The sequence below is a fragment of the Phoca vitulina genome, unplaced genomic scaffold (assembly GCF_004348235.1).
Source record: "Phoca vitulina isolate PV1807 unplaced genomic scaffold, GSC_HSeal_1.0 scaffold1, whole genome shotgun sequence".
NCBI classification, from domain to species: domain Eukaryota; kingdom Metazoa; phylum Chordata; class Mammalia; order Carnivora; family Phocidae; genus Phoca; species Phoca vitulina.
In genome coordinates this window covers 26276211-26300750 of record NW_022589704.1, presented here as the reverse complement: position 1 = coordinate 26300750, position 24540 = coordinate 26276211, and the positions used below count along the sequence as shown (strand labels likewise).

Here is a 24540-nt window from a genome sequence, read left to right as displayed (position 1 = left end):
GGCAATGGGTAATTTTGAGAACAAAGAATAAAGCCGGAGGATCACAATCCCAGATTTCAACCTACACTATAAAGCTATAGAAATCAAAACAGCATGGTTTTGGCACAAAAATAGACACATAAATCAAGAGGACAGAACAGGGTCCAGAAATAAACCCATGCATATATGATCAATTAATCTATGACAACAGAGGCAAGAATTTACAATGGGGAAAAGACAGTCTCTTTAATAAATGGTATTGGGGAAACTATACAGCTACAGGCAATAGAATGAAACTGGACCATTTTTTTTTTTTTTAAGATTTTATTTATTTATTTGACAGAGACACAGCGAGAGATGGAACACAAGCAGGGGGAGTGGGAGAGGGAGAAGCAGGCTTCCCGCTAAGCAGGGATCCTGATGCGAGGCTCGATCCCAGGACCCTGGGATCACGACCAGAGCCGAAGGCAGACGCTTAACGACTGAGCCACCCAGGTGCCCCAAACTAGACCATTTTCTTACATCATACACAAAAATAAACTCAAAATGGATTAAAAACTTAAATATAGGACCTGAAACCATAAAATTCTTAAAAGAAAACACAGGCAGTAATCTCTTGGTCACTGGACTTAACATTTTTCTGGATATGTTTCCTCAGGTAAAGGTGACAAAAGCAAATACTGCATTGGGACTACATCAAACTAAGAACTTTTGCATAATAAAGGAAACCATCAACAAAACAAAATGGGAGCAACCTACCAAATGGGAGAGGATATTTGCAAATGATACATCTGAAAAGGGGTTAATGTTCAAAATATATAAGGAATTCATAAAACTCAACACCAAAGAAACTAATAATCAGATTTAAAAATGGGCAAAGGACCTCAACAGACATTTATTCAAAGAAGCCATACAAATAGTCAACAGATATATGAAAAGATGCTAAATATCACTAATCATAAGGGAAATGCAAATCAAAACCACAATGAGATATCACCTCACACCAATCAGAATGGCTAGTATCAAAAAGACAAGAATAAATGTTGGTGAGAATATGGAGAAAAGGAAACTCTCATGCACTGTTGGTAAGAATGTAAACTGGTGTAGCCACAATGGAAAATAGTATGGAGGTCCTTCAAAAAATTAAAAATTGAATGATCCAGTAGTTCCACTGCCAGGTATTTACCAAAGAAAATAAAAACACTAATTCAAAAAGATATATGCACCCCTATATTTACTGTAGCATTATTTACAATAGCCAAGATAAGGAAGCAATCTAAGTGTCCATTGATAGGTGAATAAATATGTCACACACACACACACACACACACACACACACACACACACACACAGAGGAATATTACTCAGCCATAAAAAAAGAACAAAATCTTGCCATTTTGAAAACACAGATAGAGCTAGAGGGTATTATACTAAGTGAAATAAGTCAGGTAGAGAAAGGCAGATACCATATGATTTCACTTATATGTAGAATCTAAAAAAGAAGTTAACAAACAAAAACAGAAACAGACTAATACAGAGAACAAACTGGTGGTTGCCAGAGGGGAGGAGGTTGGGGGGATGGGGAGAATAGGTGAAGGGGATTAAGAGTACAAATTTCCAGTTCTAAAATAAATGAGTCATAAAAAAGGGTACAACATAGGGAATACAGTCAATAATATTATAATAACTTTGTATGGTGACAGATGGTAACAACACTTATCAATGGTGAGCATTGTATAATGTATAAAATTGTGGAACCACTATGTTGTACACCTGAAACTAATGTAACATTGTTCATCAACTATACTTCAATTAAAAATATAAAATAAAAATAATTTTTTTTAAAAAGAAAGTAACAGGCAATGGGCCAGCCTTGGTACATGGACCTCAGGACATCAGTTCCTGATGTAGAGAGTATTTTTATATGCTTCCTATGCTTCCCAGGGATTATGACTTCCTTTAATTATCTGTTCAAATCTTTGGCTCATATTTAATTGGGTTATCTTTTTATTGATATAAGACCTGTGTCAAACTATGTGTATTTGAAATATTTGTAATTCCCAGTCTATAGCTTGCCTTTCATTTTCCTAATAGTGTCTTTTGAGCAAAAAAGATTCTAATCTCAATGAAGCCCAATTTATCAAACTTTCCTCTTATGGATATTTTTATATCCTAAGAGATCTTTCCCTAACACAAAGTCATAGATTTATTCATGAGTCTAAAAGTTCAAGGAGTTTCAGAGTTTTGGCTTTTAGATCTATAATCCAATTCAAAGATAATTTCTGTGTATGTGCGAGATAAGAATTCAGATTCTTGGGGGGGGGGGGCGGTATTGAGTTCCTGAACCATTTGTTGAAAGATTCTATTATCCTTTAGTAGAAAAAAACAAAACAAAACAAAAAAACAAAACAAACACCAAAAACCAAAACCAAAACCTTATCCTTGAACAGGTAAAAGACTATATGAATACTACATTTAACTATGTTAACTATGCTTTTTAAACCCTTGCATAACAGGGGCACTTAAGTGGCTCAGTCGGTTAAGGGTGGGACTCTTGATATTGGCTCAGGTCAATATCTCAGGGTTGTGGGATCGAGCCCCATGACAGACTCTGCACTTAGTGTGGAGTCTGCTTCTTTTTCTCTGCCCCTCTTCCTGCTCGCACTCTCTCTCTAAAATAAATAATTAAATCTTTAAAGAAAAAAATAAAATAAAAATCCTCGCATAACATCAAACATTGACAGCTAGGGTCATATAAATAAAGGAAATAAATAACATTTTAACTAACCCATATGGGGCCTTAAAGGAATGCAAAAACCAACTAACTGCTTCTCCATAACTGGCAACAAAAAATGTTATTTCAAGAATCTCTCTTAAGAGTTCTAAGCCACACAACTAAGAACAAACCTAGGAGCAAAAGTTAAGATTAATTCCCACCCAAATGTACTGTTTCAGGTGGTCTCAAGGTAGCAGTCATTAAATGCGGGAGAGTTGGATGGTCTGAGGAAAATAGTAAATTAGTCTGTAGGCTCAACAACTATGAACAAATGAGATCTTTAGCTGTGGTATTTTCACATATAACTGACTAGAGGCAAACAGAATGGAAATCCACATTTTTGAGGGAACTCTAGTAGCAAAAAATACCACAAACCTAACATCCTCTACCTGGGAAGCCCAAATCTGCACCAACAGGAAGCAAGGGGAGAATGCAGTACAGCCTCCACTTAAGGGTACACTCTCGAACATTCACTGCAGATATAAACACAAAGCATAATGGATAAGGAATAATTCCCAAAGAGCAAAGTCAAGAGACTACGGAGGACAACGGACAAAGCCAATTTAGGATTCTACCAAGACCTTGCTGCACTTCCAGAAAAAGATGTCTTACTAATTAATTACTGTAAGGACCTATCATGTGTATCTCATTTTTTTTTTCCCAGTGGGAGTTTTTATTGTAGCTTTCCTGTCTCTACTCTTATGTATACATACAAGAAACAAGAGGTTAAGAGGGTTGGAAAACTTGTCTATTCATTTATAGGTCACCACATCATAATGAACGATATCTGGACCTGACTGAAAGGACATTACTCCACCTAATGAATATGACTTTGAATTGTCATCCTTGAGGAATGGACGTGTTTTCCCTATGAGAAGGGAGTGTATGGATATTTGGGTGACCAAAGAGGCAAACCAAACAGACTGCTTATTTTCCCTCATTATCTAGTCTCCTCTTTTTTGATAAAAGAACCTGTTCAATTTTAGCCAAGCTCATGGTAGCTCATATTTCCCAGTCTTACCAGCAATTAGTTGTGAGTATGTCACTAGGTCCCTGACAATCAGATGTGAGCCAAATTAATGCATGCAACCTCTGGTCTTGACATTAAAAAATGTTTGTGTGTTAAAACCAGATGAACAACTGGTGAATAAATTTCAACAGTGCAGGCAAGGGCAACATCCTAGGGGATAGCAAAGCCAACAGGTCCCTGCAAAACCCTGTGAAACATACCTAATCCTTGACTATGAAATGAAAGAAATATAAATTCTACCCTTTCATGTTGAGGTCTTCTTGCTAATACACCTTAGCATATAACTTAACTAATGTACCCCTCCCTCAAAATTATTTTATGCTATAAGAATCACTTAGGTTAACAAGTTCTCATTTAAAATGTTCATTGCCGGGGCACCTGGGTGGCTCAGTTGGTTAAGCGACTGCCTTCAGCTCAGGTCATGATCCTGGAGTTCCAGGATTGAGTCCCGTTATCAGGCTCCTTGCTCAGCGGGAAGTCTGCTTCTCCCTCTTACCCTTCCCCCTCTCATGTGCTCTCTCTCTCTCTCTCATTCTCTCTCTCTCAAATAAATAAATAAAATCTTAAAAAAAAAAAATGTTCATTGCCAGGGCACCTGGGTGGCTCAGTCGTTAAGTGTCTGCCTTTGGCTCAGGTCATGATCCCAGGGTCCTGGGATTGAGCCCTGCATCAGGCTCCCTGCTCAGGAGCCTGCTTCTCCCTCTCCTGCTCCCCCTGCTTGTGTTCCCTCTCTAGCTGTCTCTGTCAAATAAATAAAATCTTTAAAAAAATAAACAAAAATAAATAAAATGTTCATTGCCCTTAAGATTATGCCTCATTGACATACAACTTAACAACATTAATATTCTACCACCTAGTTGTATACACACACAGAAAAAATAAAAAAGCAAACAAAAATAAAAAAAACAGCTGTGAACTCTACAAAATTTTGGCATGGTGATAAACTAAGTTAAGGCGTGGGGTTTAGAATGTCCAAGGACAATCTGAGACTGGAACTTGAAAAGACATTAGAAATGAAAGGGAACAAGAATAATCATAATATATTGTATAATTCTGCCTAGAATTCTGGCAGTATCCAGTGTGTCAATTGCCTAAACTGAAAATTTCAGTATAAGTTTAAAAGAATTCACACATCAAATTGGCAAATTTAGGCTTGTTCCCCTACCACCTATCTGCCCCATCTCCCCAGCCAAAGAAATGAAGAGAGAGTAAGAGAGTTTAGGGAATATTTATGCATAGTATCAAAACAACCCCTTTTCTCTTTATTTTTTTTTAAGATTTTTTGTATTTATTTGAGAGAGAGAGAACATGCATGAGCAGGGGGAGGGGCAGAGGGGGAAGCAGACTCCCTGCTGAGCAGGGAGCCCTATGTGGGACTCAATCCCAGGACCTTGGGATCATGACTGAGCTGAAGGCAGACGCTTAACTGAAGGGCAACCCGGGCACCCCAAAGCCCCCTTTCTCTTGTATGGAAAGAATTTTGAAAGTTAATGTTCTGCTAAATAGTCTTAACTGTGTTTTTAAAATCCTTGCATAACATCAAACATTGACAACTAGGAACATATAAGAAAATAAATGAATTTTTTAACTAATCAAAACATATATGCTAAAGGAATAGTCTGAAGTTAGGCATGTCAGCAGTTTAACAAGCACTGTGTGTGTGTGTGTGTGTGTGTGTGTAGGTGTGCAATGTCTCTTTCGTTCAGGAAGCCAAGCCACTACACAGTGTTTCCAAACTATACAGTGCACAAAGGCCCAGCTGAAAGTACAAGTAGTGCTAAAATCCAGCAAGAATTCTACATTTTAAACCTGCAGCTACAAATCTAAATCTGCCCAGAAGAAGAAGCACATCTTTCTTTTGCACAAAAACGGGCTAGTGGTGGTCTTGCAAGCCACTATGATGGGCACTGAAAAGAAATGAGATAAAAAATGATCAGACTACCCTCGTTACTCAAAGTGAGTACCACAAAACTGTAATTGAGTACAGGTATTTCTGCTCGGTAAAATAAAAATAGCTGAACTTATGGAGAAAACAGAATTAGAGCCAGACAACTCAAAATCAATGGAATTTTAAAATCTGAGTTCTAACAAAATAATAACAATCCTTATAAAAATATTAGTGCAGTTTTGTATCAAGAATAAGTCAGTCCACCCTTTAAAGTTTCATATCCTGGAGCTCATACTTCTTTTGATGTGGGTCCTTAAAGACATTCACTTCTAATAGAGACCAGTTTTGTTTTGTTTTGTTTTTAAGATTTTATTTATTTATTTGACAGAGAAAGGCACAGCAAGAGAGGGAACACAAGCAGGGGGAGTGGGAGAGGGAGAAGCAGGCTTCCCGCTAAGCAGGGAGCCTGATGCGAGGCTCGATCCCAGGACCCTAGAATCATGACCTGAGCCGAAGGCAGACGTTTAACGATTGAGCCACCCAGGTACCCTGAGACCAGTTTAATAGAAATTAAAAATATCATCTAGAGATAGCCTTCATCAGTAATTTCTTTTAAACACAAGGGAACTATCTTCACAATTTCTGCAAAGCAACCTGCAACTTCTTCAGATCTTTTAACATAGAATATTTTAAGCCAATAAACTAGCAACTTACTGCACTATAGGAAGGTTACTTTTACAGAATTTCTGGCATTTTTCTTATACCACTAAGGATTTCTCTTTAGTTGTGAAAAGGCTTGCCCCTGGTCATTCCGAAACATTAACGTGTTTGAAGTGCTTGAAAAAAAACCCACATCAAATTTGTCATTATACTGACATCATTTGCCTATATACCAAATGTTAAAAGAAGTTTTTCAGAGAGAAGGAAAATTACACAGGTCAGAAACAGATCTACATAAAGAGAGAAAGAACACTGGAGAATAAGTGAAGATAAAATACTAACTTTATTTTTCTTACACTTAATGGATCTAACAGGTAACAAACCTGTTCAAAATAGTAATAGCAACAATTTAATACATTATGAATGTGCTCATGCATATGTGTATGCTTATATATGCCTATATATGCTATGCATGAGTGAAAGGAATAACAGAAGTGATACAAAAAATGAGAGTAAAGAATTAGGATTGTCATTATAAGGTACCTACAGGGTTCTTTGAAAGAAAACTTGGATTAACTATAAATGTAACCACTAAAAAGAGGGCATTTTTTTTAAGATTTATTTATTTATTTGAGAGAGAGAGAGTGCATATGCGCATGTGAGCAGAGGGAGAGGGAGAGAATCTTAAGCACACTCCCCATTGAGTGTGGAGCTGACACAGGGCTCCTGTGCCAAACTCAAGAGTCGGATGCTTAACCAACTGTGACACCCAGGTGCATTACCACTAAAAAGAGTTTTTTAGAAAGTATAATTGATATTCTAAGAAAGGAAAAAAAGTGGAATCATATAAAATGTTCAGTTAAAACCCAAAAGTCAGAAAAAGTGTGGAAGACAAAAATAGGCACAAAGAACAAGGGCAACAAATAGAAAACAGTGACAAATATAGTAGGATATTAACCTACTACATCAGTAATCACTTTAAACATCAATGGTCTAACTATACCAATTAAAAGACAGTGATTGTCAGAGTGGATCAAAAAACAAGACCTAACTATATGTTATCCATAAAAAACCAACTTTAATATAAAAACACATACAGATTAAAAGTAAAGAGATGGAGAAAGTTATGGCATGCTAACATGAACCAGAAGAAACCAGTAGTAGCTATATTAATTTCAGACAGAGCAGACTTCACAGCAAGAAAAGTTATCATGAATAAAGGGGGGATTACAGTAAAATAAAAAGGTCTACCTCCAAGAAGATAACAATCTTTAATGTGTATGTGCCTAACAAAAGAGCATCAAACTATGTGAGGCAAAAACTGACAGAACTGCAATGAGAAATAAATGAATCCACTATTTTAGTTGAAGACTATAACACTCACTCTATCAGAAATGCATGGATCCAACAGGCAGAAAACCAGTAAGGATACAGCTGAACCATTCATCAACTAGACGTAACAGACATTGACAGCCTACGTCATGCAACAAGAGCAGATTACACATTCTTCTCAAGTTAACAAGGAACATAAAAGAAACTACATTCTGGGCCATAAAACAAACTTTAATTTTAAAAAATAGAAATCGGGTCGCCTGGGTGGCGCAGTTGGTTAAGCATCTGACTCTTGGTTTCGGCTGAGGTCGTGATCTCAGGATGCTGAGATTGAGCCCCGCGTTCAGCTCCATGCTAGTGTGGAGTCCGCTTGAGATTCTCTCTTCCTCTCCCTCTGTCTCTCCTGCTTATGCTCTCTCAAATAAATAAATAAATCTTAAAAAAATAAAAAATAAATAGAAATCACACAATATCTGCTGTCAGACCACAATGGAATTAAATTAGAAATCAATAACAAACAGAGGTGCCTGGCTGGTTCAGTTGTAAGAGCATGTGTCTTTTGATCTCCAGGTCATGGGTTCGAGCCCCATGTTGGGTGTAGAGATTACTAAAAAACAAATAAATAAATAAATAAACAAAACAAAAACACTGCTAACTGAAAAATCCCCTAAATACTTGAAGACTAAACTATACACTTTTAAGTAATGCATGGGACAAAGAAGAAATCTGAAGATAAATTTTAAAATACCATGAGCAATGAAAATGCAAATATAAGCCACCAAAACTTGTAGGATGCAGTGAAAACAGTCCTTATGGGGAACAGTAAGAGAAAGTTACACAATTTATAGCATTAAATGCATTATTAGAAAACTTTTTAAAAATCTAAAACCAGGGGCGCCTGGGTGGCTCAGTCGTTAAGCATCTGCCTTCAGCTAAGGTCATGGTCCCAGGGTCCTGGGATCGAGCCCCACATCAGGCTCCCTGACAGGCGGGAATCCTGCTTCTCCCTCTCCTACTCCCCATGCTTGTGTTCCCTCTCTCGCTGTGTCTCTCTCTGTCAAATAAATAAATAAAATCTTTTTGGGGCGCCTGGGTGGCTCAGTCGTTAAGTGGCTGCCTTCAGTTCAGGTCATGATCCCAGGGTTCTGGGATGGAGCCCCACGTCGGCCTCCCTGCTCCGCGGGAAGCCTGCTTCTTCCTCTCCCACTCCCCATGCTTGTGTTCCCTCTCTCGCTGTGTCTCTTTCTATCAAATAAATAAATAAAATCTTTAAAAAAAAATAAATAAAATAAATAAAATCTTTTTAATAAATAAATAAAAATAAAAATCTAAAACCAATCACCCAAGGTTCCACTTCAGGAAACTAGAAAAAGAAGAGTATATTAAACCCAAAGTAACTAGAAGGAAAGAAATAATAAAAACTAGAGAAATCAATAAAACTGAAAATACAAAATTGAGAAAATCAACAAAACCAAAAAAAAAATGGTTCTTCTTAAAGATCAATAAAATCAATAAGTCTCTAGCCAGACTAAATAGAAAAAAAAGATGACACAAACTCCTAACATTAGAAAGGAAAGAGGAAATATCACCACAGATCCTATGGACATTAAAAGGATAATAAAGGAATATTACGAACAACTCTAAGTCCAGAAATTTGATAACCTAGATGAAATGGCCAATTCCTTGAAATGCACAATCTACCAAAACTCATACAAGAAGAAATAGACAGGGAGGTGGGTAGAGGGGTGAATTAAATAGGTAATGGGGATTAAGAAGCGCAGTTGTGATGAGCACTGGGTATTATATGGAAGTGCTGAATCACTATACTGTACACCTGAAACTAATGTTACACTGTATGTTAAATAATTGGAATTTAAATAAAAACTTAAAAAAAATACTCCTGGGTTTGTTATAAATAAAATATGTAAATTTTAAAAAGGAAGAAATAGACAACCTGAATAGCCGTATATCTATTAAAGAAACTGGATCAGGGGTACCTGGGTGGCTCAGTTGGTTAAGGGTCTTTGTTTCAGCTCAGGTCATGATCTCCTGGTCGTGGATCGAGCCCCGCGTCAGGCTCTGAGCTCAGCGTGGAGTTTGCCTCAGATTCTCTCTCCCTCTCCCTCTTACTCACTCTCAATCCCCCTCTCAAACAGATAAATAAAATAAAAAAAAATCTTTTAAAAAAATAAATTGGATCAATATTTAATAGCCTTCCAAAAGATAAAGTACCAGGCCTAAATAGGTTCACTGGTAAATTCTACTAAAAATTTAAGGAAGAAATTTTACCAGTCCTCTAAAATCTCTTTCAGAAGATAGAGGCAGAGGGACTACTTCCTAACTCATTCTTTGAGGCCAGCATTACCCTAATACCAAAACCAAAGACATTACAAAGAAAACTACAGATCATTATCTCTCATGAAGATAGCTACAAAAATCCTCAACAAAATATTAGCAAATTAAATTCAACAACGTATAAAAAGACTTATATACCATGACCAAGTGGGATTTATCCCAGGTATGCAAGACTAGCTCAATATTCAAAAATCAATTAATATAATCCATCACATCGTCTTATCAATAGATACACAAAAAGCATTTCACAAAATTCAACACCTATTCAGGATAAAAACTCTCAGTTTTACTAAAAAAACAAAAACTCTCAGTTAACCAGGAATACAGAGAATTTCCTCAACCTGCCAAAAACCTACAGCTACATCATATTTTTAATGGTGAGAAACCAGAAGTTTTCCCACTAAGATTAAGAACAAGGCAATATATCCCCCTCACTTCACATTTTTCAACATCATAGTAGAAACCCTAGCTAATGCAATAAGAAAAGGAAATAAAAGAAACACAAGGTGTGTAAGGAAGAAATAAAACTTTTTGTTCACAGATGACATGATTATCTATAGAAAAATCCAGAAGAATTACACACAAAAACCCCTGCAACTAATAAGTGATTATAGCAAGGTTGCAGGATACAAAGTTAATATACAAAAGTCAACTGCTTTCCTACATACCAGCAATATACAAGTGGAATCTGAATTAAAAACATATTACCATTTACATTAGCAAACCCATAAATGAAATACTTAGGTATAAGTCTTACAAAATATACGCAAGATCCATATGAGGAAAACTTTAAAGCTCTGATGAAAGATATCAAAGAACTAAATATTCCATATTCAAAGATACAATATTGTTAATATGTCAGCTTTTTCCAACTTGATTCAATGAAATCCCAATCAATTCTGTCTATATCTTATTTCTCAACAATAATAAAATGGACAACCCAATTAAAAATAGGCAGAGATCTGGATACCCCACCAAAGAACATACAGATATGGCAAGTAAGCATATTAAAAAATGCTCAACATTGTATGTCATTAGCGAATTGCAAATTAAAGCAACAGTAAGATACCACTATACACCTAGTGGAATAACCAAAATCCAACCCTAACATCAAATGCTGACAAAGATGTGGAGCGATAGCAATCTCATTCACTGTTCATCGGAATGCAATAGTATAGCCACTTTGGAAGAAAGTTTGGCAACTTCTTACAAAACTAAATATACTCTTACCATACAATCCAGCAATTGCACTTCTTGGTATTTACCCAAATAAACTGAAAATTTATGTCCACACAAAAACCTGCACATAAATATTTATAGCAGTTTTATTCATAATTTCCAAAGCCTGGAAGTAACCAAGACATCTTTCAACAGGTGAATAGATAAGTAAACTGTGGTACATCCAAACAACAGAATATTATTCAGCACTAGAAATATGCTATCATGTCAGGAAAATACATCAAGAAAACTTAAATGCATATTACTAAGTGAAAGGAGGCAATGTGAAAACGCTACACACTGTATGATTCCAACCCTGTGACTCTAGAAAAGGCAAAACTATGGAGACAGTAAAAAGATTAGTGGTTGTCAGGGATTGGAGGGAGGGAAGGATAAATAGGCAGAACACAGAGGATCTGTAGGGCAGTGACTATTCTGTATGATACTACGATGGTAGATATATGTCATATATGTTTATCCAACCCATAGAATATGTAACACCAAAAGCGAACCCTACTGTAAACTATGGACTTTGAGTGATAATGTGTCTATACAGTACCACTGTGGTAGGGGATGGAGGGCTCCCTGCTCAGCAGGGAGTCTGCTTCTCCCCCTCCCTCTGCCCCTCCACCCCATTTATGCACGCACGCACTCTCTCTCTCTCAAATAAATAAAATCTTAAAAAAAAATAGACTGCCAATTTACACCAAAGTAAAAACTCAAAGAAATTTGAATATATGGGGACTAATTTGGGGAAACAAAGAGACTTTTCTCTCCACACCCAAGACACCTGGGTGATTTGGAAGATACTCTCAGGTTTCGTCAAATAAAACAAGACTTAACCTTATGTTTCTTCCTTTTTTACAACTTTGGAGGATCAGAATATGTCTGTGTCAAAATCTGTGAGTATTCTCATATGTATCCTAGATGAAAGTAACTGATCATCGTTTCCCAGATGACACGAAATGTTAGAACTCTAAGGTTTTACCACCAGATGAGAGGGAACATAATTGTAGCAGAGTCTGTCAGTGACCCACCTATATCCCCTGACACTTACCAGTTCAGCACACAAAGACCTGACTTCCAAACGCTAGCACCTGCATTTCTTTGACCCAGGGCTTTTTTTGTTGTTGCTTGAGCCTGATTTGTCACCCAAGTGGCAGAAGAAAAGGGTGAGGGATTTGACACAACCAGGAACAGCCTTCACTTAGTAACTGTGACCTGCTGTACAAATACACCAGTTTCCTCACCTCTCAAATTAACTCAAGCATGTATTTTACACTGGCTCCCCAAGTTTCTCATGGAATAAAGCTCCAGTCTCTCACAATACTAAATTGCTTGATAAGACACTCTTTATTAGCTTTCAAATCAGTACCTTTATATTTATATAAAGGCATTTTATATTTAATGTTTCATCTAATTATCTCTAGAACTCTTTAAGGTAGATCAAAGGAATCTGATTCAAAGGTTTAAGAATAATATTAACCTCAGGGCACCCGTCTTGCTTAGTCAGAAGAGCATGTGATTCTTGATCTCAGACCAGTGAGTTGAAGCCCCAGTTTGGGTATAGAGATTACTTAAAAAAAATAAAAAATCTTAAAAAAATAATAATAATATTAATCTTTGCTCAGGGTCACAGAGCAAGCCATGCATGACTCTAACACAAGGAGGTCCAAAACCTGTGCTGCTTCACCAAAGAACAGATACTGGGGGTGGTTCTGTTCTTATTATAGTATAAGGATTATATCTCAAACCAACAAAAACCCTAAAATCCTATTTCCTTTCCAAAGGAAAATGGCTTTAAAAAATTTTTTCTAATGTACACTAGTCTCTAAACCACAAGTTATTTTTAAGATAATTAGTAATGGCATTATGAATTAATCCATTGCCTACATTTTTGGAGGGAAAAGGGGCAAGTCAAATACATATTTAAAATAACAATGGTGGGGCGCCTGGGTGGCTCAGTTGTTAAGCGTCTGCCTTCGGCTCAGGTCATGATCCCAGGGTCCTGGGATCGAGCCCTGCATCGGGCTCCCTGCTCAGTGGGAAGCCTGCTTCTCCCTCTCCCACCCACCCTGCTTGTGTTCCCTCTCTCACTGTGTCTCTTGCTGTCAAATAAATAAATAAAATCTCAAAAAAAATTTAAAAAAAAAATTTAAACTTAAAAAAGCATTTATAATAATATAATCTAAGGTTTTTTAAGATAAATATATTTTACTTACCAATTTTTAAAAGTTACAAATGTTAAGTATTATAATAAAACAGTTACTTTTAAAGGTCTATCTTTTGTCATGTATTTCATTCATTCGTTCATTGAATACATACACAATGCTGGTTCTAAGATGTATAAGATACATCTTTTTTTTTTTTTTAAGATTTTATTTATTTGACACAGAGAGAGAGAGCACAAGTAGGCAGAGCGGCATGCAGAGGGAGAGGGAGAAGCAGGCTCTCCGCTGAGCAGGGAGCCCGACGCGGGGCTCGATCCGACGACCCTGGGATCATGACCTGAGCAGAAGGCAGTCGCTTGACCAACTGAGCCACCCAGGCACCCCTATAAGATACATCTTGTGGCCAGTTTAGTACTGGAGACAAAGGAAGAAAGTGGGGGAAATAAAGTAAAAATAAACTACAGAATGGAAGAAGAAAAGATAAACATATATGGAGAGAAATTTCATAGATTGCCAACCACAATTTTTATATCTTCAAAACTGCATATTCAAATACAGAAAAATTCATTTAGTCAACATATACAAAAAAAAAAAAAACACTAAAAAGTAGACAATGCTAGGCAGTAGGTATACAATGACAGAAAAAGTGGTATTTGCTCTTAAGTTACTTAAAATTAAGTTGAAGTAAACTGTAGTATTTGCCATTGTAGACCTTATAATTAAATTGAGAAGTCTATTCATATTCAGTAGATATAAAAAAAATTTAATTGTGTTAGCACTCACTTAAAAATTTAGGTCCACAAAATGCATACTTTTACCTATTTTATGTTTAAGGTTTAATTCTGAACTTCATTCATTAAAAATATTCATCTAGGGATGCCTGGGTGGCTCAGTTGGTTAAGCAGCTGCCTTTGACTCAAGTCATGATCCCAGGGTCCTGGGACTGAGTCCCGCATCGGGGTCCCCGCTCATCAGGGAGCCTGCTTTTCCCCCTGCCTGCCACTCCTCCTGCTTGTGCTCTCTGACAAATAAATAAAATCTTTAAAATAAATAAATAAATAAAAATATTCATCTACATTTGAAAAATCAATTTCCAGAAATGTAAAGAAAAATAAACTTAAAAAAATAAAAAATAAACTTAAAAAACACCTTATATCAGAATAAATGTATTAAATTACTGAGTGAACTTAAACTGAAACAGCACTAATTCCAGTTTAAAAAAACAGAAACCATTTTTACATTTACATCAAAAGATACAAATACTTAAAAGTTGTGTTATTCTCAAAATTCAGTAAGCATCAAAATTAATAAAATGTTGAGAAACAATCTTTTCTACAAGAAATCTCTTCACATTAGTAAAAATATTCAAAACAAAGTTAATATCCAATTTTGCAGGAAGTATATAAAATCAAGAAACGCAAATAGAGTTCAAATAGCAAAAAACAAACATAAAAACCTAAACAATTATCAAATAATTCAGTGAACTAAAGAAATCAAATAATTATTATATGAATTTTGTATTACTGATTTGAATTGATCAGATGAGTATAACCTGAGAATCCAGAATATAGATATGAGCTTTAATAACCTAATATTAAATGGTCAATAATGCAAGATGTTAAAAGTATATATCTTAATATTAAACTTCTTAGATTCTTTATTTTCCTAAAATGCATGTCTGGTGTTCCTGCGCCTTCCAACTGATTACAAAAAAAAAGAAAGATAGAATGAGAAATAAACTTTCAAAGCCTGAACCCAACTTTTTTCCAGACTACTTTACTTCAATTTTCATCAATAAACTAGTGAAGCTGACAAGAAAAGAGACGAATATTGCTTGATGCTTTGTATAAAAATTTTTTTAATAGTCTGAATCTCCCTATTTATGTTTTATATAAATGTCTAAAATTAGTGTTCTCTGACTAAATTCAAGGAGTAAATGCAAATCTTTTTTTTTTTTTTTTTTTTTTGATTTAATTTTTTATTTGACAGAGAGAGAGAGCGAGAGAGGGGACACAGGCATGGGGAGTGGGGGAGGGAGAAGCAGGCTTCCCGCAGAGCAGGGAGCCCGATGCGGGGCTCGATCCCAGGACCCTGGGATCACGACCTGAGCCGTAGGCAAACGCTTAACAACTGAGCCACCCAGGCGCCCCGAGTAAATGCAAATCTTAAAATGTCTTGACCAATCAGTAATCATATGCTTGGTATATAAGATTTTTTTTTTTAAGGTTTAAAATGTGGTTTCCATCCTTACTAGGTGTTGGGCTATTAAGACTAATAGGTATATTAGCAAGTCACACAGGACAAAATATGATTTAATGATAAATTGTATGGCAGATTAAGTACTATAGGAGATCAATGAAAGAAAATCCTAATGAAGGTCAAAATAGTCTAGGAAGACATGATTTTCTGATTTTTGTTTCTAGCTTAAAAGAGTCAAACCTGCCCATTAGCTGTCCTCAACAACAACAAAAAGTAAGTAATTTACTAAATTTATCTACTAAATTTTATTAAATTAAATTTCTTCAAAAGCATTATAAATATAAAAATTGGTAAATTTCTGGACTTCTTTCAGAGCACATGTGCTTAATAATTCTTGTGGCTATAAGCATCAATGAATTCTAGGTTGACAAAGTTGCATGGCCCAATAGCAAGAACATTGGTTTGAAGTCTTCCACACATGGACAATAATCCTAGCCCCATCAATTATTTGGCTTTTTGACCATGGGCAAGTTACTTAACCATGCAGACTATTTCTTCTTAAATAAGGATAACAACAATCACCTCCCATGGTTGTTGAAAGGATTAAATAATATATCATATGTAAATATCACAATGCCAGAAAAAAATATGTGCTCAGTATTAGCTCCCACATTCAAACACATTTCAAACATAGTGATAACAGAACACCAAAAGACTGAAATGCCCACTTTGTTTTACATTTTATTCTTTACCACAGAAATTGATATACTGACCTTCTATTTATTAGTAAAAATTAATGTGTTCAGCTTCTAATTCTGTAATAATTCTCACTCATCTTTGACAATTTGATAAAAATGATGGACTTTTTCATCCCAAAATATATACACAGTATTTTGCATCAAGTTAGGGACATTAACAGATTCCCCAAAGCTAGATTAAAAACTATATTCTAGCTGGCTATTTAAAAAAACTTAATTCAAATTAAATAAAATTTAAAAATTCAGTTCCTCAGATACACTGGCCACATTTCAAGTGCTCAATAGACACATGAGTCTATTTGATAACACAGATATAGAACATTTTTATCATCTCAGAAAACTTCTATCAGATAGGGCTATTCTGGAGTATTAACACAATGTGATACACAAAACTGCTTTACCTCTGTTTTTGTTTTGTTTTGTTTTGTTTGAAGTATATTCTCAAGAGAGTAGAGAGTGAATATTTTGCCCACAACCGAATCCCCAACGTCCAGCACATAATAAGCATTCAATAGGTATCTAATAGCTGACATTATAATTTTGTTTTGGTTATATTAATCCAGCAAAAATTGACTAAGTTGGTAAAGACCAGAGCTGAAAAGTATGAACTCAATGAGTATATAAATACTGTAGTTAAAGGGAAAAAAAAAGGAGATCAACTTAGATATACTCTCAACTGATAACTCCTAAAGCCTAAAGCCAATGTGGGCTCCCCATGTGCAGACTAAATTTTTTGAATTTTGGCTAAAACACTTAAGCAAAATGTTAAGCCTTGTCCATAGCCTATTCTATTCAAGAATGGGAGAAATGCTTACTTCTAGCTAAAGAGCTTTCATTATCCCTTTATGGTTTTTCCTAGATAGAGCAGTTGAGTAACTTATTTTTAAATAGTATGTATATATTCACGCACAGTAGTTTAACAAAATATTTTAAAAATTCACCAAAGTTTTATGTCTTAAAGATTATGGCACTAAAATTTTAGAAAATCTACTTCCTTTTAATGTATCATGAAATCAAGACAAAACTGCGGCTATACACAGAACAGTAAAAGGTCTAATAATAATTTTGCACTTACACTGCCACATTTTTTCTAACGGTATATTCATCCAAATCGTCATCAGAGCTGCTATCAGTTGCATCAGAATCCAGACCTTCTTCAACATGAGACAACAGCCCTGTAGCAGACAGTGCAAATCTTTGGATTTCTGCAGCTGTACACCGTGCAAAGCCATTTTTTGTATCACTCCACAATTTATTCTCTGCAGTCAACATGTTGACTTCTGGCTTAATTTCAGTGCATTTAGGTAAACTGCTATCCAAAACTGTGGTAGGTTCATGAAAGATCTTCATTTGAGGGAGTTGATGTTTCAGAGAAAATTTCATTTGTTGACCATAGTGCTTAACAACATGCTTTGCCAGAAGCATCTGTAAATGTTTCTGAGTTCTTCTAGCCTGGCTAAGTAAAATTTTCTGTTTGCTTACACAATGAAGTAAACGAGCGTTCACTTCCTCCTCTTTTTCAGCAGCTGAGAAACTAATAGGCACATTTGAGTGGCCAGGCCCAATTTTCTTTTGAGCACAGTGCAATAAACCCTTTTTAATTTCATCATCAGTAACTTTATCCAAAAGTGCACTCTTTTGGTACCATTTGCAGTTTTGCAGTTGTACTTTATCTACATTAGTGTCTTTGGTTATATTTGAATCCAAAATAATTTGTACATCTGTCATGCACTGGCTTGTGGTATCTGACAGAAGTTCCTTTTTGATGAACTCTTCAGAATGAGAATGACAGATTTTACTAAGCTGAATATTGCTGCCATTACACAGTAGGTTTTTCAGCTTATTACAATTGGGTTCCCCTAGTTTCCTTTGTTTGTAATTCTCACTGTATTTATTTAATGTAGAATTAGAACTCATTAAAAGAACTGTCTGATAATGTTTTGAAGACTGAGAGGAGCCAAAATGTTTTAAATTCACAAAGTTAGTGTTAAGAGTAGGTTCAGGAGTTGGAAATCCCAGCATCTGAGACAAAGTGTCTCCCTTGAGCTTTTCATCTACAGTTCTTGGACTTTCCATGCATAGCATCTTGTCAGACTCCATGGTACTTGGTAAAGATGAAAAGCAGATACCCTTTGTTGCTGCCTCCCTCAGAGCTGGGGTCATGGCGAATCCTGCAGATAATTACTGGAAACCTAAAATAATGTAAAAATAAATGATCAAATATCTAGGAAAAAGGCTCATGCTTACACTTTTACCAAGGGCAACATTTTCAATGCTTCTGATTAAAATGTGAATGGAACCAAACTCCTCCTTTATTTCCCAACTCCTAACAATATCTCTGTTCTTTCTTAATTCATAAGGAATCCAACAAAGACTAAACTATTCTTTACTCCGACTGTGGGCCCAATACCAAAAACTCCAATTAAGGTTGCACACTACCTAGCCCAATAAGTATTAGACAAATACTTGTGAATGTACCTCAACTGTACTTCAAGATTCTTTTTTTTTTTTTTTTTTTTTTTTGACAATGTTTAGTGAAAGGCAAAAGAAAAAAATTCCAACCTGGAATCTGGGAATTATATTTGAAAATGTGACTCAATCCCATACTTTCAGCCAAAGTAAGAACTACTTATCTTTATAAAATATAAGCTGCTCAAAACCTCCATTTCTCAAATTTCACAATCTGAACAGTATAAATATTAACTAAAATAAGCTAAATAATATCAGAAGATGTAAGTAACTGAACTACACGCAAAAAAGTATAATTTCACAACTATTAAAAATAATATGATAGCAAAAACTTGCTTAATCTTCAATGCACAAAATTTTTCGTGAAAAAGTATCTGCAATATTTTTTTCCCTTTTCACAAACAGATAATCATAAGTTATCATTATAAAAGCTGTTACTCCTGCCTGGAAAATAGTGGGGACTGTAACAGATGACTGCTAAAAATTAATCCCATAATTAAACAAATTTCATTGTATCTTATCAAAAGAAAAAGTGTAAAACCATACAGTCTGATTCATTGAAAAAGTTAATCGTCTACCATTGAAAATTATGAAGACTAAATAGTGAAAAAAAATTTATACCATTAAAAATTAGGAGTTTTGTAAGATACTCTGGAATGATACTCCATAATTTTTGTTTCAATACATGATTGTTAATAGTCATTTAAATGGCCATACTCCCATACTTTATGTCCCAGGTGCTAACTGTAACTCTATAACCTTCATTTTTATGTGAAAACACAAAACCAAAAGGGGATTCTTTACAAAGACTAGCAAGAATGATAAAAGGAACAAAAGGCACAAAGGCTCTAATGCAGTTACAAAAAAAATACACAGGGTTAAAAGCAAGTTATAGACTAGGAGAAGACTTAGGCAATATATATAATAAAAAAGAATTCATACCCAGAATACATAAAGAACTCCTACAAATGAGGAAACTGGTCAGACACTTCACAGATGACATCCAAAAGATCATTAAACATATAATCAATCTTACTAGTAATGAAGGAATTATAGATTAATAAAGCAAGAGACCAGTTTTCCAATCACTAAATTGAAAATAATGTTTTAGGGGCACCTGGGTGGCTCAGTTGGTTAAGCATCTGCCTTCAGCACAGGTCATGATCTCGGGGTCCTGGGATCGAGCCCTGCATCGGGCTCCCTGCTCAGTGGGGAGTCTGCTTCTCCCTCTCCCTCTGCCTCTCCACCCCACACATGCTCTGTCTCTCTCTCTCTCCTCTCAAATAAAATCTTTTTAAAAAAAAAAGAAAAGAATGTTCTAAGTCTGAAATATCACTTATGATAAGATTTCCCACATCTATTTGGACTATAAGTTGATTCAGGAATTTGACAATAATGTAGAAAATGTATTTGTCATAGGTGCACGAGAGCATTGTTTGTAACAGCAAACTATGCTTTCAAAGCAATCTAGATATCTAACAATAAGAGAATGGATAATAAAACATGATGGAATACTATACAGCAGTTAAAAAGAATGACCTAAATCTAAATATACAAATATGGACAAAACTCAAAAAGAATATAAAGGTTTTTTTTTAATGGTACAGTATGCTACCAAATAAATAAAATACAAACACAAGCTCTCTTTGCTCCATCTACTGTGAGAATGAAGACCATTCTCAGCAATCAGACTGTCAACATTCCAGAAAATGTCAACATCACTCTGAAGGGATGCACTGTTATTGTAAAGGGTCCCAGAGCATCAATGTAGGACTCAATCTCAGGGCGCCTGGGTGGCTCAGTCAGTTAAGTGTCTGCCTTTGGCTCAGGTCATGATCTCCAGGTCCTGGGATCGAGCCCCACATCGGGCTCCCTACTCAGCAGGGAGTCTGCTTCTCTCTCTCTCTCCCTTTGTCCCTTCCCACCGCTCGTTCTCTCTCAAATAAACAAATAAAATCTTTTAAAAATTAAAAAAAAAAAAAAGAACTCAATCTCCTTGGAAAGAAAAAGAAGAGGTTCCAAGATGACAAATGGTGGGGAAACAAAAGAACTGGCAACCGTTCACACTATCTATAGTCATGTACAGAACATGATCAAGGGCATTACACTGAACTTCCATCACAAGATGAAGTCTGTGTATGCCCACTTCCCCATCAATACTGTTATTCAGAAGAATGGTTCTCCTGTCGAAATCAAAAAATTCTTGGGAGAAAAATATATCCTCGGGGTTTGGATGACGCCAGGTGTTCTTGTTCAGTATCTCAAGTCCAGAAAGATGAGTTCATGCTTGAAGAAAGTTGACACTGAACTTGTATCAAACTCAGCTGCTTTGACTCAGCAAGCTACAATAGTTAAAAACAAAGACAGCAGGGCGCCTGGGTGGCTCAGTTGTTAAGCATTTGCCTTCTGCTCAGGTCATAATCCCAGCGTCCTGGGATCAAGTCCCACATTGGGCTCCCTGCCCGGTGGGAAGCCTGTTTCTCCCTCTCCCGCTCCCTCTGCTTGTGTTCCTGCTCTTGCTATCTCTGTCTCTGTCAAATAAATAAATAAAATCTTTAAAAAAAAAAAAAGACATCAGAAAATTTTTGGATGTTTTCTATGCTTCTGAAAAAGGAACAATTCAGGCTGATGAATAAGATCTAAGTTGTCCAGCTACAGAAACAGCAAGATACCAGATGATTTTTCAGACTTATTTGTGATATTTCAAAGATTCAATAAAAGCTGTATTGATTTGGGGGAAAAAAAATACAAACACAAGACCACACCACATAAATGTGTGTGTGTGTGTGTGTGTGTGTGTGTGTGTGTGTTTATGTGTTTACAAGAATAAAAAATGAACCAGAAAAATACCCACCAAATCTGTAACAGTAGTTGCACATCAGGTAAGTTCCATGAAACAGAACTAAGAGTGGTGGTTTAAGAGGAGCTGAGTTTCAACTACAAACTTTATTACCTGGGGGAAAAAGACTTAAATGCAAAATGAACAAATGTTAATGGTTCTTAATTCTGTGTGATAAAAATATAGATGTTTGGGGGTGTCTCACTGGCTCAATCAGTAAAACACGCAACTCTTGCTCTCAAGGTCGTGTGTTCAAGCCCCATGATGGGCATAGAACTGACTATAAAGAGATGTTTGCCTTTCTTATACTTTACTGTGTAATGTCTCAAAAAAATGTAGAGATTTCTATATAATTCTCTCCTCAAAGTCTGTATATCTCAAAGTTTTCTAATTTTATGAGAAATATTCTATTATCTTCTATTCAATAAACATCTACAATGGTATTTAGATATCCACACTGCTTTCTAAGGAAAACTGTGTTCACAGATGAGGGAGGTATATTCAAAACATACTATATCCCCTCCCTACCCACCTTCTCTCTCTCAAAAATCTGAACAAGGTGCTAGGGACATATTCAAAGTGACTAACAGCAGAGGCAGAAGGTAAAATATCATGAGGCAGTAGAGTTCATCTCAGCCCCTAGATAAACTAAATATAAGGGAAAACTAAGATGCAAAAATAAATATTAATAGTTAAGAACTATAATTGGTAGCCAAAAAATGTACATTTAGACTGCCTTGGGGCATTTATGGTAGAGAACTAGAATAAAACACACACAAAAAATTCTGGTGAGATCTCTAGGGCTTACTTGGTACAATAGGCAGTTTCTAAAATGCTCTTAATAATCCCCATATCCTGGTTATTCATGCCCTTGTGTAATCCTTTCAAGTATGGACTGGATTTGCTGACCTGCTTCTAGCAAACAGAACTCACGAGAGGTGATGGGATATCACTTCTGAGATTAGGTTCCATCTTGTCACCCTCTCTCACTCTGGGATGCCAGCTGCCATGCTGTGAGCTGGAAGACCCACACAGCAAAGAACTCATGTTTGCAGCCAACAGACAGCAACTACCTAAAGCCTGCCAAAAGTTATGCGAGCAGTCTGAGAAGCAGATCCTCCCCCAGTCAAGCCTTCAGATGACAGAAGCCCCAGCCAACACAGATTGCAACCTTGTGTGAAATCTCGAGCCAGAAGCACCCAGCTGAGCCATGCTTAGATTCCTGACCCATAGAAACTGTGAAAAAAAGACATTAAATTGGGGGCTAATATGTTACATAGCAATAGATAACTAATACACTTGGATATGAAGACTGGGTTCTAGTCTCTAGAAAGCCCATCCATTCCACAGTTCCAATTCTAGGATTTCCATGAAGTTCCTCTATATTATATTCCCAAGTGTATCCTTATAAAAATCTCAGCCTGAAAGTCTTTCTACATTGCAACCAAAAGAAACTCATGAAAATAGATGTCTCCTGTAAATAAAAGATTAAATTATGTTCATATAGTCTTTATTTTATATGATGTATCATGGTGATTGATTTGCAAATACTGAACCACCCTTGTATCCCTGGAATAAATCCCGCTTAATGTTTAGTTTTATCATTAAACATAAGTGCATTATCCCACTTTTTAAAATTATTTAAATATGTGATCATTACATATAACAGTGTATCCTAATTGATTATTCTAAACTCTGCCATTTCTGACTTCCTCCATATTACATAAACTACACTTACCACTAACATTTCTAAAGATCTATGAAGGCTTGGATTTTCGACTATTTTGTTAACTACTACAGGCATCCCTCATTTTATTGCACTTCACTTTATTGCACTTTGCAGACAGTGTTTTTTTTCTCTTTTACAAACTGAATGTCTGTGGCAACCCTGCATCAAGCAAGTCTATTGATGCTGTTTTTCCAACAGCATATGCTCACTTCATGTCTCCGTGTCACATTTTCGTAATTCTCACAATACTTCAAACTTCTTCATTATTATTATATTTGTAATGGTGATCTTCATTAGTGTTTATGATTCACCAAAAGCTCAAATGACAGTTTTTAACATCAAACTATTTTTTAATTAAGGTATGTACAGGTGACCCTTCAACAATGCAGGGGCTGGGGTGCCAACCACCAACACAGTTGAAAATCCATGTATAATTCTAACTCCTCCAAAACTTAACTACTAGAAGCCTTACTAATATAAACAGTCAAATAACACAGATTTTGTGTTATATTAGTATATTCTTACACTAAAGCTAGAGAAAAGAAAATGTTAAGAAAATCAAAACACATTTACAGCACTGTATTTATTGAAAAAAAAATCCATGTGTAAGTGGATGCAGAGGGTTCAAACCTATGTTGTTCAAAAGTCAACTGTATATTGTTTTTTCAGACATAATGCTATTGCATACTTAATAGACCACAGTATAGTGTAAACATAACTTTTATGCACTGGGAAGCAAAAAATTCATCTGACTTGCTTTATTGCAATATTTGCTTCGTTTCGGTGGTCTAGAACTGAACACACAATATCTCCAAGGTATGCTTGCTTACCATCAACATGAAAAGTATCTTACACACGGCAGATGCTCAGTAAATACCTGGTGAGTAAGTAAGTGGTTACCATTACGTTCAGAATAAAATCCAAAGTCGTCCTTTCCATGGCCTACAAAGTTCTACATTATCAGGTCCCTGATCACTTCATATTCTACATCTCTCTTCATGGATTACTACACTCCAGCAACACTGGCCTCGGTGCTATTCTTGAAACACACCAGAAAAGTCCCTGCTTCAGGGACTTTGTACTTGCAATTCTCTCAGCCTGGAACAATTTTCCACAGATAAGATGGCTGGCTCCCTC

The 24540-nt window shown here is 35.9% G+C and overlaps 1 protein-coding gene across 7 annotated transcripts in view; it reads right to left on the bottom strand.

The window, feature by feature from the left end:
- Positions 1–24540, bottom strand: part of KANSL1L (KAT8 regulatory NSL complex subunit 1 like) — a 148341-nt gene that overhangs the window by 111266 nt on the left and 12535 nt on the right. For 6 of the 7 annotated variants that reach the window (XM_032403111.1, XM_032403090.1, XM_032403097.1 and 3 more), the window contains exon 2: positions 17442–18558. In XM_032403111.1, the coding sequence (XP_032259002.1) occupies positions 17442–18529 (1088 nt within the window). In that variant the 5' untranslated portion in view covers positions 18530–18558. Of the gene's footprint in view, positions 1–17441; positions 18559–21689; positions 23740–24540 lie in introns of those variants that run through there. The other variant, XM_032403077.1, reaches the window with a different exon arrangement.